The 14,879-nt window shown below is 38.5% G+C and overlaps 1 protein-coding gene across 1 annotated transcript; it reads left to right on the top strand.

Moving 5' to 3' along the window:
* Nucleotides 1–6,696: 6,696 nt before the first annotated feature.
* Nucleotides 6,697–8,503, top strand: LOC136208388 (UDP-glycosyltransferase 73D1-like). The gene has a single exon (XM_065999240.1). It carries the CDS (start codon nt 6,776–6,778, stop codon nt 8,267–8,269), a length of 1,494 nt encoding a protein of 497 aa, XP_065855312.1. The 5' UTR covers nt 6,697–6,775; the 3' UTR covers nt 8,270–8,503.
* The last annotated feature ends 6,376 nt before the right edge of the window (nt 8,504–14,879 follow it).

The raw sequence follows: 14,879 nt of genomic DNA, 5'->3' as shown, positions 1-14,879 counted from the left end.
TATGTAGATAAGAATATATATTAACTTGGTATTTAATTATGGATATCAATTAACATTCTATTTATGGTAATTATTGCATTCCATTTTAGTGTTGTCATGTATATATAGTTGTTAAGTTTTATTTTGCAACAACAATTCATTGCCAAACATCAGAATATATGGCAACAGTAAAACTTGTTAAAATATATAGCAATGCCAAACGAGTGTTGCTAACATCAAAATATATGGCAACGACAAACATTGTTGCAAAACATTAAACAATATGGTAAAAATGGAAATATATATAGCAACGACATAAACTGTTGCAAAAACGTCGTACTATTTGGCAACGGCACCAGTTGTAGCTAAACCTTATATTTTTAGCAATGACATACACTGTTGTAAAACATCATAATATTTGGCAACGGCTTCAGTTGTAGCTAAATCGCATATTTATGGCAACGACATCCATGTTGCAAAATGTAAACATATATAGCAACGTCATACAATGTTGTAAAAGATAAATTTCATCTCCTCTTATACGCACCAAATTTGGCAACGCTAGTTTTTTCGCAACAAGGATGTTCTTGCCAAAAACCGTTATTTGGCAACGACAGATATGTCGTTGCGAAACCCTTTAGCAACGGATCTTCTCGTAACGAGCAATAGTCGTTGCCAAAGAGGGAAAATCGTTGCCAAAAATATTTTTAGCAACGACTTTTTACGTTGCTAAAAAGCGATTTTCTTGTAGTGTAGCCTATCAGCAATATATCCAACTTTTGCAGTTGACTGCACAATTGTTTCGTACTTTTCAGAGATCTATGAAAATACTCAGCTACCGAGACTAAAATTGTAACCAAGTTTAGTTTTCATATCCTCTTTTGAATCTGACCAATCACTATTTGAAAACCCAATTAGTTCAAAAAATTTTTTTGGTTTGTACCAGATTCCAAAATCAACAGTGTCTTTAATGTATTTTAGCACTTATTTTGCTGCTGTCAAATGTTTAACTTGGCCTCTGTATAAACCTTGATAATAGGCTTGTAGCGAACATGATATCTAGTCTAGTAGATGTAAGGTACAATAAACTACTGATCATACTTTTGTATTACATTTGATCTGTTGGAAATGAACCATCTTCCTTGGTCAATTTTTCAATATTGGTTAGAGGTGTAGTTACTACATTGGAATTCTTCATCTTGAATTTTTTTTTGAGAAGATTGCTTGCATACTTCTTCTAACAGAGAAAAATTCCTTCAACACTTTAAATAATTTCTATGCCAAGGAAATAATTCATCAAATCCAATTTCATCACCTGAAAATTCTTTCCACTTCGTCTTTGAATTTAAAGATTAAGGATGGATTGTTGTCCGTTACGATCAAATCATCAACATAAAGAGAAACAATGATGACATTTGATTTTTTTTTATCAGCTTTTATGTAAAACGTATTGACAAATGTCGAATTCGCCTGTAGTAAACATGGAGTAGGGTCGAACCCACAAAGACTGGTAGAATTATAACTTTTCAAAATTAACAATTAAAAGTAAAAGGGGGGGGGGGGTTTTGGTTTGTAGAATGCAGCAAATAGAAAATAACAAGTAATAATAAAATACGAGAAACAATTAAAAGAGAAATATGTATGAGAAATATTTCAGTCCGATGTTAGGTTTGAGTCTTGAGTTGAACCAATTGATCATCGATCACAGAAGATATAAGTTTCAATCCTTTAAATTAGCTATGGTTATTAAATTTTTTTAACAATCTATCTTTTCTTATCGATTTGACAATTAAGAAAAGTTCATTAATTTTCCCTAATCAATTAAACAATTCCAAACAAGCTTTAGAATTTAATTTGATTGAAAGCGTTAAAGTATGAAAGAGATACTAATTCTACTCAATAATCACTAAAGAAGAATTATCTAAAGCATATCAATCACATTCACAACGTAGGTTAAAAGCTTGTCCACAATTAACTATACTAATTGCTACTTGCATTAGATGAATTAAATGGTTATGTTCTAATTAGCGAAACGATTACAAGTAAATAATCAAATCAATGATTCAATTAAATCATGTAATATGAACAAGAACATAATCGAAATCAATTACTTGAAAAAGATGAAGCACAGAATGATCTCACAATTGATTATTCAAGACCTAAAAACCTCTATCTAGAAGGTAGGAATTAGTTCACCATAGAAGAAGAAGACACAAAAGATGATGAAAAAAAAGATGAAGGTCCATGATTCTCTGCTCTAAGTAGAAGAGTCGCACTCCTCAAAACAGTAGCACTTGAGCTAGAGGACTTTGAGCACACATCAAAGGGGATCATCAGGATGATCTAGACTTTGAGAGTATTTGGGAGAAGTGTAGAGATGGAGCCGGGGATGGAGAGTATCAATTATGCCTACTAGGTACGTTAATCCGAGAGAGAGTGATTCAAGATCTTCATAGAGGAACTTTGGGAGGACACTTTGGTAGAGATAAGACTTTCGAAGCCGTGAGTTCCCGTTACTAATGGCCAAGCTTAAGGAGGGATGTAGCTTATATGGTGGAGCAATGTGGGATTTGCCAAACTTCTAAGGGACACGCCGGTAATGCGAGTTTGCTTATGCCTTTGCCGGTGCCGAAATCTATATGGTAGGACCTCTCCATGGACTTTATGTTGGTGCTACCTAGAACTCAACAAGGTATGGATTCTATCTTTGTGGTTGTAGACTGGTTTTCAAAAACGTCTCATTTCATCTCATGTCATAAGACAAATGATGTTATGACGATTGCATGGTAGTGGATAGGACGGAGTGGAGGGAGCGAATCTGTGTCGCTGACACGACTTGATTTTCACGGTTTTATATGATGGTTCATGTTAGCCGACCCCGAATCATTTCGGGACTAAGGCTTTGTTGTTGTTGTAGTGAGGTTGCATGGAGTTCTGATAAGTGCAAATTATACGTATTTATTTAGGGTGTTTATATATGTCTCGGAGCTCAATTATGACTTCTATTCACCTTAAATCTCATGATTTGCCTTAATGATGTAGGTTGTTCTGTTTTACTCGTGCCTACTCTCTATTTAGAGAAATAATGGTAAAATGGTTTTGCTTGTTGTCTGCTTGCTCTCTGTTTGGAGAAAAAACAGTCAGATTGTTCTGCTTGCCATCTGTTTGCACTCTATTTGGAGACAGAACAATCAAACAGAAGATAGAAGGAGTGGGGGATGAAGCCAAAACAAAGACCATCATTTTCAAGGACTTGTCATTGGAACTATCAAATTATATTTTCTATGTTTTTGTCTTGCTTAGGGAAATAAAACTTGTAGTAATCTATGTCTTTTTGTCTTATGCTACAGACTGTTCTATACAGTAGTTGTTTTGTCTGCTTGTCCCAGACTGTATGTCTTTTGTGCCAGACTATTCTATCTATTCACAGACTGTTCTCAACTACCGATTTCTATAATTTTATCTTTGGTTTAGTATTTTATTAGTTTCTTGTGTATTTAAACCAACTTTGGGCTATTGTAATGATCATATTGTTAGAAATTGTGAATTATAGAAATTCAATAAAGAGGGGAGGTCTCATAGAGACCAAACCTAATCTTTCTTTCTTTTTTCTTGTATTACATGGTGACAAAGAGTGAGTAGTCACTCTATAGGCTGAAGCTAGCCTTAGGCTGGTGGATGTAAGTGGTTTTTCTTCCCTATTGTATGCAAGAGTAATCTTTAGATGATTGTTAGATTGGATGCTTAATTCATTATAGGTCTAGCTAGCCTATACTTTAGTCGAATAATTGCGGAGGAGACTCAGGTTAGGCGATGGAAAATAACATTTTAACACACATTACTTATGGATGGAGACACGATTAACTAATGTGCCAAGGGTTTTTAGCTTCACCGTTAAAATGCTTTCTTGTTCTTAATACATAAGAGTCTTTGTGAGCTCATGTTTTAAACTAGTTTGTATGCTCTTAGAAGAATCTCTGGAACATGGGAGACCTGGCCTTAGTGAGATTAGTGAAAGTTACCTTGGATCTACGTGCATGATATTGCTCAATAGGGGGAATCTGCTTGTTCACTGGCCGTCTGGTTGTGCTTCCAGCCTGTTCTCTTTTATCTTGATTCACCATCAATTTATTTTGCATGTTTATTATTAGCTCTAGTTTATTTAATGTTTTTATTATGTTTAATTTTAGTTATTCAAAATCCAATTTTAAGTCAACCAACTATTCGTTCTAAGAATCTGGTTGTTCTATTGAAATGTCCTTGACTTCTGCTTGTTCTATCCCTGTGGAGACGATAATTTACTTACACTTTATTACTTGTACCTAGTGCACTTGCTAGAGTCACACCTTTTGGGGACAACAAGTTCCAAAGAGCATAGTGTCAAATAAAGATACACAATTTGTTAGCCATTTTTGGCGTACCTTGTGGACTATTATTGGCACTACCTCGAAGTTTAGCACCACCGCTCACCCGCAAACGGATGGAAAAACGGAAGTGGTCACTGGACCTTGGGGAATCTATTGAGGAGTAAGTGTCGGGACAAGCCAAAGATGTGGGACTATGTGATAGCACAAGCTGAGTTTGCATGCAATTTCGCTACGAGTTCCACCACGGGGAAGATGCCTTTTGAGGTTGTGTACACGAAGACTCCCAACCACCCGCTTGACCTAGGGGACACTCCGAAGAGAGAAAAAAAAAGAGTATAGTCACCCAACACCTAGCCAATGACTACCACGAAATGCACCAAAAGGTGAAGCGAAGCATTGAAGAAAGGAATAGCAAGGTAAAGGTTAGGGTGGATGAACACCGAAGGGATATTCAATTTGAGGTGGGGGACGAGGTAATGGTTTATCTAAGCAAGAAGAGACTTACTAATGCTCCGAGTAGTAAGATAAAACCGAGGAGGTATGGCCCGCATAAGGTGATTAAGAAGGTAAATACAAATGCTTATCACATAACCCTCCCCAATTGGCTCGGGAAGATGTCACCCTCAATGTGCGAGATTTAAGCCCATGGAGATCAGATAGGACTCTTGAGACTACAAAGAACGAGTTAGGGTCCAACTGCTTTGAGGAGGGGGTGAATAATGAGAGCATCTCCGACACGGGCCCGAAGGAAGGAGCCAATTCCGCCGAAGCCAGCAACACGCCCCACAACACGCGCAAGAGCTGCTGAATAATCCGAGTTGATACTTTTCTTACTTTAGATATCAAATTCCGTTTAACCATTCAACCAGGGTTCAGATTTTAGATATTACAATGCAGTTGGGATTAAAATACTTGGGGGAAGAGTTTTGCCAATCCGATGAATCTAAATTAGTTTGAACCATCAATCTCATATACACATAATTAAACAAAAAAAAAAATTCCGCTTCACGTTTCTCACTTTATATGCCTTGCAATAATCCACTTTTTTCTTATAATAAGATGGAAAAATATTTATTTATCACAAAAATCATAATTATATAGATTTGTTTATAGGTTGGGTTGGACTCTCCCCTACCCTAACAAGATTTAATAAATTTTACATCTACAAATGTTCAGTTCATACCCCCAATCCAATCTGCTAAATATTTGAATATCAGTAAAATTAAATATTAGACCTTCAATTCCTTTTGAAATACTATTGTATCATTGGATCATATAATTATCATTAGTTTTCGTTATAAATTCATTAATTATGTTTTGCATTAAAAAAAATATATATTAAATTTATTAGATAATTGAAAAATATAGAAATAAGGTGCAAAAATACCCCCAACATTTATCGTCAGGAGCAATTTTACTCCTAACGTCTAAAATGATGCAATTTTACCTCTAATGTTGGCAGCTAAGAAGTTTTACCACTAACATTGACAACTTGAGTCAATTTGAGAAATTATTCATCAAACTGTCTTCTCAGTCATAGATATTGTCATCTACTCTTCACATGCCCCCCATTTTATCACTCATTAATAACTAATCACAAACATATGATTAGATCTGAAATTTTAAAAAAATACTATTTTTTGTACGAGTTGGATAAAAAAATTCAAATATTTCACAAAATTTATAAATATTAATCGTCAATTCTACTATTAAATCACAAGAAAATATGAAATATTTTTTCAGACCCAACCAATATGCAATTGGTGCAGAATAACGAACAAAATTTATGTCTTCTACAATATTAATAATATCTGAAATTGGCCCAATTTGTAAATGTTATAAGTAAAATTACACTATTTTAAACGTTATGGATAAAATTGCTCCTGACTGTAAATTTTAAGAATACTTTTGCATCTTTATTATTTTTTTGATAGAAATTGGGACGAGACAGAACTAGGGCGGGGTGAGCACACATGACCCAAGAACTGTTAAACCCGTAATATATTAATAAAAGGAAAAAGTAATGTTTATGGTATAACAATTCATCCTCACATTTTTTTTGTTAGGTTAAAAAGCAAACTAATTTTAATTTTAATTTTCAGTTTTCAAAATACATTTTAATTAATTAAAATATATTTATTGTAATTTTTTCATAGTACTCTATAATTTATAAGGCCGGTGCCCTAACCCATGAAAAGGTCTACATTATTTAACAATTGACTTGATCAAAACTAAATTCATATGATGGACCAAGTCTTACTAACTTATTTTGTCCTTATATATCTTTTTATATAAAAAAAAAACATATCTACGGTATAAATAGACTTATTCAAAGTCAAGCTCACAAAATAAGACTTGCCCCAACCGGCACTCTGAACCCATTTACTCACTTAAGCACAAGAAAAACCAGGAATTCATCATTTACAACAATGGCTAAACAACCTCATTTTGTTCTAATCCCACTCTTTACACAAGGCCATTTGATTCCCATCATAGACATGGCTAAGCTAATTGCACAAAGAGGAGTCATTGTTAGCTTGGTTACTACCCCTCAAAATGCATCAAGGTTCAATGGAATCATTCATAGAGCCACAACTCTTTCGGGCCTCCCGATTAGGCTTGTCGTTATCCCGTTCCCTTCCCAAGAAGCCGGACTTCCCGCGGGCTACGAGAATCTTGACACTTTACCTTCAAGAAACATGCTCAAGAAGTTCTATGTTGCACTTGCTAATCTTCAACTTCCTTTGGAGACGTTGCTTGAACGCGCTTCTCCTCCTCTGAGTTGCATTATCTCCGACAAATGTGTTTCGTGGACCGTGGAAACTGCGAAGAAGTTTGATGTTCCGCGGATTGTTTTCCACGGTATGGGGAGTTTTTCTTTGTTGAGTGCTCATAATATTAGGTTTTATCATCCACATCTTTCAGTGTCTTCTGATTTTGAACCTTTCGCGGTTCCAGGGATGCCTCAGGGTTTTAGGGTTTCTCGAGCTCAGCTTCCGGGATCATTTGTTAGCTTGCCGGATTTAGATGATGTTCGGAACAAGATGCAAGAAGCTGAATCAACGGCGTTTGGAGTAGTTGTAAATAGCTTTGAAGAGCTCGAAAATGGTTGCCCTAAGGCGTACCAAAAGGCGATAAGGAAGAGAGTGTGGTGCGTAGGGCCGGTTTCGTTATGCAATAAAGAGAATCTAGACAAGTTTGAAAGAGGAAACATAGCTTCAATTGATGAACAAGAATGCTCAAAATGGCTAGATTTGAAGAAACCAAGGTCAGTCATCTATGCTTGTCTTGGTAGCTTGTGTAGGTTAGAACCATCACAATTATTAGAATTAGGGTTAGGGTTAGAAGCTTCAAATCAACCCTTCATTTGGGTGGTGAAAACGGGTGAAAAAAGTTCCGAATTAGACAAGTGGCTCGCGGACGAGATGTTCGAAGAAAGGACTAAAGGAAGAGGCCTTTTGATTAAAGGTTGGTCTCCGCAGGTTTTAATACTCTCTCATCCAGCAATCGGCGGATTCTTGACACATTGTGGTTGGAACTCAACCGTAGAAGGTGTTTGCTCAGGTGTACCGATGATCACATGGCCGTTGTTTTCGGAACAATTCTTGAATGAGAAATTAATAGTTGAGATTTTAAAGATTGGAGTTAGAGTTGGTGTTGAAATTCCTGTAAGATGGGGAGAAGAAGAGAAAGTTGGAGTGTTGGTGAAGAAAGAAGAAGTAGAAAAGGCTATAAGGATTTTGATGGATGAGGGAGAAGAAGGGATGAAGAGAAGAAAGAAAGCAATTGAACTTGCACAAATGGCAAGAAAATCCATGGAAATTGGTGGATCTTCATACTCAAATTTATCTCTTTTAATCCAACATGTTTTAGAGTATCAAACTCATAGAAAAGCTAAAGGATTAGAGAGTGAAATTATGTAATTAATTAATTTCCTTTTAATAGATCAGTTTAATCATTCAATATGGGTTCGAATGTTGAAGATGTGAAAATACAGATGTGATTAAAATTCTTAGTGTGAGAGTTTGCCTCCCGAGAGAGATTTATCTAACTAGAATATTAATTAGTTTGAATTGTCGGACTATGATAAAGGGTGGTTAAAAAATTAAATTGGCTTTGGAATATTTAGCTATTTATTCAGTGATAAAATTATGCTTTAATAGAATCGCTAAATAAAGTTTATATGGTTCTGGTTATTTTTCTAATATATGATCTATCAGAAGTATATGTACCAATATATTAGAAAAATAAAGACATTTATGTCGTACGATGTAGAGATACTCATGGAATTTCTTACAAGCTATATTCTCCATCCAAATTTAGTTAAAGTGATATATGATTTATCGAAAGTAAATCCTAATGCTCTCTACATGACAGCACTGGGCTTCTTCTCCTTGTGACGCGCTCTTTGATTTTCCTTCTGGTAGTTACGCTAACTATTCTTCTATGCAGGAGGATTTTGCTACTCTATCTTTAAGCCATGAGGAAGATTGTGAAATTAATGTCGAACCGGATGCTGAGAGAGCAGAGGCTATTTTGAATTAGTTTTGCTTGGTGGGGTGATTCTTAATAGATCATGCCATCAAGTTCCATGTTATGGAGAACTGTTTGGAAAGAGTATGGAAACCGAGGAAAGGCCTTTCGATTCATGAACTTAGAAACTAATTGTTCATGTTCCAATTTTACCATGTTTTGGATTTACAAAGGATCTTGGACTGTGGCGCATGGACGTTTGACACACATTTTCTTCTTCATCATCATCAGTAGGAAGGGGAAGTCCCTATGGCTGTTCAACTATTTCATATTGTTGTTTGGGTCTAGGTGCACGAGAGTGGTTCAATTTAAATATGAAATTCCTTTCTCTAACCAGATTTGCTCTATGCGTGGACTCTTAAGGCATAATAAGTCTCACTGTCCATTGAGATTTGGGGAAAATTTTAAGGAGCTGAAACAAGAGCGGGGCGGTGGATCACAAGCAAGGCTCGAGGGGAGGCAAACAATGGTTAAGGGAGGAAAGAGTGAAGCTAGGGCTCGTGGCAAGAGGGTGGGGCTTGAGGTTGATTTACTGGCTACCACTGCTCAACAACTGTTTTTCCAATTACATCTACCAGACCAGATATCAGGTTCGATACAAGCCTATTATCACGGTTTATGCAGAATCCAAGTCAAATTCATTTGATAGAAGCAAAACGAGTGCTAAGATACATCTGTTGACTTTGGAATATGGTACAAACCAATGAAATTTTACCAATTAATTGGTTTTCAAACAGTGATTGGGCAAGTTCAGAAGATGAATGAAAAGTACGTCATGTTACAATTTCAGTCACGGTAGCGGAGTATTTTCATGGATATCATAGAAGCAAGAAACAGTCACGTAGTCAACTACAGAAGCTGAATATATTGCAACATGTTCAGTGGTTAATCAAGCAATATGGCTAAGAAGAATTTTAACTGACATGAGTGAACTACAGAGCCAACTGATAAACATATTTTGTGATACCAAGTCTGTAATTGCCATTACAAAAAATCCAGTTTAGCACCAAAAAACGGAACAGGTCAAGATCAAGTTCCACTTTACTCGGGAAGCTGAAATGAAGGCGAAATTAATCTGATTCACTACAGTAATGATAACATCCAAATATTATCTAGAGGCAATCCATGAAGATCCTTATAATCAAAGGACCAAAGAGCATTTAAACCTCCTTGTCAGCCGATGTCTGTCAGCTAGATAGCGTATGAAGGAAGTCATACGTCTCGAAAGAACCTTAACATACAGATACGCCCCGTAAAGGCCACACGCCTTCACGAGGTCCGCAACCTTCAAGGATGGAAGATCCGCCATTCAGCCTTGAACAGCTCAAGGATGTCGACACCGACTTCTAAAGGGAAACTGACATCATTAATGACTAGAAACAGTTGCATAAATGAGCTAACAACCAAATATAAATAATGTAACAATCTTACATTAAAGGAGCATTAAATAAAGGGCTTTCTAGTTACTAATTCGATTGTTACAGAATCCTAGTATAAATAGCCACACCCCGAGGCACTGAGGTACATTATTCTAAACACTATTTCGTGCTTATTGTTTATCCTCTAAGAATATGATAACTGGTGATGAACTCTCGATCGGACTCCTTCCCTGCGGGGGGCGCCGTTGGGATCGGCGGGGGGAAGCTCCGATGCCAAAGTCAGTATATAGTAATGGAATTAAAATGTAATGACAAAGTAAGGTTTAGGAGAGCGTGAATGTGTACCTCAATAGCTTGGGGTGCAAGCTATTTATAGTCATATAGTTGTAACCTTCGGTAACTAGAAAGTCTCCATTAATGCTCCATTAATGGCGGTTACTGATCTCATTCAAGTATGACCGTTAGCTCATTAATGGGTTATTAACTGTCTTTGTCGGGAGTCGGCTCAATCGTTCAGGGGGCGGATCGAGGCATGATGACGAGTCTCCCATAGGTTTGACTATGGATATAGTGTGGAGGAATCCCTGTGATCCGCCGCTTTGGTAGCTTGCTTGATACGCCATAGCTTTCCCGATCACTTGGATACGCAATCATTTTGGTTATTATCCCTTTCAGTCCCGTAGATAATATCTCGATGTTTATCAGAAGCCCCCCCAAAGTAACGTTAAAGTCCTTTAGGGCTTTTGAACTTCTTGGTGTGCCGTCAAGAGGCGCCACATTAATTGTTGCTCTGTCCCAGACCATCCACCGTTCGATAGGTTTCTTAGAGACACCGCTCGAGGTAAGTGGTGGCCTCTCTTCAAATTCTTTCCTTTCTCTCATTTCCATTATCTTCCTCATTTGCTAATTCTCTTCCGATTTTCGTCTGCGTTTTTTCCAGTGCCTTCCTTGTGTCAAGAATTCTTGAAGCTTCCGACTTTCCATGTAAGTTGACCTTCTTGTTCTATTTTGTTGTCATCTGATTTTTATGAGTTCTTCCTCCAGCTCTACCACTGAACTTTTCGATTTAACTACTTCCTCTAAGCCTTCGTTTAGTTGGACTTCTTCCGAGAGCTCTAGTTCCTCTGAGAGTACCCCTAGTTGCGACTTATCAGAGTTGCGTAATATGGTGAGGGAGCATAAGAATCATCACCCTAGTTTAATTGAAATCCATAACCCTTCCACCGCTATAGCTCTTATCGCTCCGGTGATAGACCCTAGGACTTTTTCTGGAATGGAGGCTTCCCCTTCAACCCCAATTAGAAAAAAGAAACCTCGTGCAGAGATCACTTCATCTCGTATGAGCCCTGCGGATCTTGCTGATTTGGTGGATCGTTATCCATAGATTAAGAATTATGAGACCGCATTGGTGGCTTCTCATCAGCGACCCGCCTGTCCCCCTAGGGGATATCTTTCTGTATATAAAAGCCATGTTGAGAGGGGATTTCGCCTTCCTCTTCCCCGGGTGATGGGGGATATTCTGGAATTCATTGGGATCACCGTCAGCTAGTTGCATCCGAATGGCTGGTTGGACATAGCTTTAGATTGCTTTTTAGCTTCGAATCTGGGGGTAACCTGTACTCCTCGGGTCTTCCGATCTCTTCACAAGCCTTCAAAACACCAAACCAAATCTTTCATCACTTTCATCAAATTGAAAGGTTATTCGCCCTTTAGTGATAAGATGTCAAACGTCCATCTTTGGGACGAAAAGTTTTTCTTCATCAAAGTGGAAAAGAGCGAATCTCTTGGATTCCCGTTGAACTGGAACTTTAAGCCTCAACATATGGCTGGAGACTTGCGTATACTGACCGACGCGGATGAAAAAGTGGCGAATCTCATGAAGAGCATCAAAACAGATTTCTGGACATATGCCGATGCTCTGGAATTTGTGATGAATGACATTCCTCTAGTCCATCGAGTGGGGGCCGAGATTACTTACGTGAAGTTTACTCAACTTGATGAAGGTACCTTTGTTCTTTCCTTGAACCTTGATTATTTTGTTGTTCCCTTGTCAGTGATTTGTCTGAAGCCAGTCGTGCCTTTGTAGAGAGACGTAAGAAGCATAAGGAGATAGAGGCTCAGAAGAACATGCAGGTGGCGAATCCCAGTAAGCGGGACGAGAAACGCCCTTTACAGGGTGATGCGATTCCCCCAAATAAGAAAATGAGATCAGCTGTTGCCGGTGGGGAGAAACTGCTGGCGAGCCCTTCGAGGGTTGGGATGCCTAAGAGAGACTAGCTTGGCTTCAACCAAGAGCATGTATGGCTACCTTATCCTTCTTTGTTCTTTGGCTATAGATTCTGATCTTTCGCTTTCCACGGGTAGGTGATCAAACCTGATTTGGGGAAATACTGGTTCTCCAAGTATGGTACCAAGGGGTCCTTGAGGAATGAGGCCGTCGTGAATGACTTGGATGAAGCCATTGGCCAGTTTGGAGAGGTTCAAGAGAGCCAGACCAAATTCTCTGGATCCGATCATGCCAAGATGGGAAAAAGGGATCTCATTTCGGTAAGCTTTTCTCTTCTTGTTTTGCATTTTTGGATGAAAGAGTGACCTCCATGTAGGGACTTTGTTTCTAAACGGTCCTCTTACCTTGTGAAGCTTATGCTCACATGCGCGCAATAGAGGCGGATCTTCTCCAGGGAGTCGTGGATAAGGCTACTATCAAGAGGCTGGAGAATGATGTGGCTGTTGCTAATGTAAATGCAGCTGTCGTCGTTGCCCTTAACACAAGCAAGGATGATGAAATTCGCGAACTGAAGGAGAAGGTGGCGAAAGATACTGAGGACCACAAAGCTATCTTGATAAATACGGAGCTTATGGCGGGTAGTCGAGCGTATTATTATGGTGAGCGGATCATGGCTTATGTCAGACTCGCCTACCCAGAGATTGACTTTGTGGATCCGGAGTACGTGGTCCCCGAGGTTGAGGACGCCATTAGATATGATAGAGTGCCAAATCCCCGTGACTTCATCCGTGACCAAATCCGGAAGGAGCTGAAAGGATCAGATGAAGAAGTCAAGCCAGTTCTCACCCTTGACGCGGATGACCTTGGTGAGACATCCAAGGAGGCATGGGATAAGGTGCATGTAGTGGAGATCAACGACGCGGATCCTCAAGCGGGGATAGTTGATATGGAGAATGAGGTTTCCTTGAAGGATGTGTCTCTTGAGGATGGATCCAAAGAGGATAATGTTGTGAACATTTAATTTTATTGTAACTAAGTACAATTTTTGTTGAAACCTTTTGGTCCTTAATTTTAACTTCTATGCTTTATATATTTCAGCAAGTAAATTACTTGTATTTAGGACTTATTTTGCTAGTTCAAGGTAGGTGGCCAGCCATATCTCGGAATGTGAGCCTTTTTTGAAGGCTTTGAAGCTTTTTATTCCTTTTGAGGAAGTTAAGCTGCCTTAGGCGATCAATTGTTTCCTATCTTTGAGGTGAATCGATCCGCCACCAGGTCTTGACACTCTTCTTTGGGAAGAATGTCTTGAGGATGTAAAGATCTCATGTCTGAGAAATTTTTAATCCCTCTCTGATCACGGTTAATCATTTCTTATCTTTGAGGTAGATTGATTCGCCATCTGAGTTTGTTGCTCTCCTATCTTTGAGGAGAAGGTAGATATGCTATGATAGCATTGTTCTACCGTGGGAATGCTTTTGCTGCCTCCCCATTTTTGAATCTTGAATATTTATATTTCTGCAAAAAGATACTTAAGAAGGAAATCGTAACTGAAAATTTCTCTTTATTGAATGGCGATTCGCCTTATTACAGCAAATTGGTCTTATGTGTGAGCCTCATTAAAACCTTTAATAAGAAAAACCACATGGGATAAAACCTTACTAAAGGAAAAAGAGTACTCAAGACCTTGGTTACATTTTACTCTCTGGTGAAATACTTGCAGAGGTTCTGAATATTCCACGTCCGTGGCAGTGTGTTCCCCTCCATATCTTGAATCTTGAAGGTGGCGGGTCCAATTTTAGTGACTATCTTGTATGGTCCCGTCCAGGTGATTCCCAACTTTCCTTTGCCCTCTGTGGATTGAATTTTGTCCGCCTTTCGGAGCACTAGGTCTCCCGGATTCAGATCCACGAGCTTGACATGTCTGTCATGGTAGGCTGCAACCCTCTGCTTGTAGGCAGCAATTCATGCATATGCTTTTTCCCTCTTCGCCTCCAGTTGATCGAGACTTTCCATCAACCTTTTATTGTTCTTGTCCTCAAAATAGAATAGAACTCTATCGCTAGGGACCTGAATCTCTATGGGGATCACAGCTTCTATGCCATAGGAGAGGGCGAACGATGATTCACCCGTTGCTGTCCGTGGAGTGGTTCTGTATGCCTATAGGACATTCATCAGCTAATCCGCCCACTTTTTGTTGTGCTCCCCCAATCTCTTTTTTATGCCTTTGACGATTGTTCGATTTGTGACTTCAGTCATTCCGTTGGATCGAGGGTAGTATACAGAGGCGAACCTGTTCTGAATGCCTTGGCTTTCGCAAAATGCTCTGAACTCCCCGCAATTGAACTGCATCCCATTGTCAGTGATAATTGTTTGGGGGACTCCGAATCTTCCGAC

Source organism: Euphorbia lathyris, chromosome 10, assembly GCF_963576675.1.
Source record: "Euphorbia lathyris chromosome 10, ddEupLath1.1, whole genome shotgun sequence".
NCBI classification, from domain to species: Eukaryota; Viridiplantae; Streptophyta; class Magnoliopsida; order Malpighiales; family Euphorbiaceae; genus Euphorbia; species Euphorbia lathyris.
Note: the sequence above shows the minus strand (reverse complement) of the source record. Positions and strands in the feature narration are given on the sequence as shown.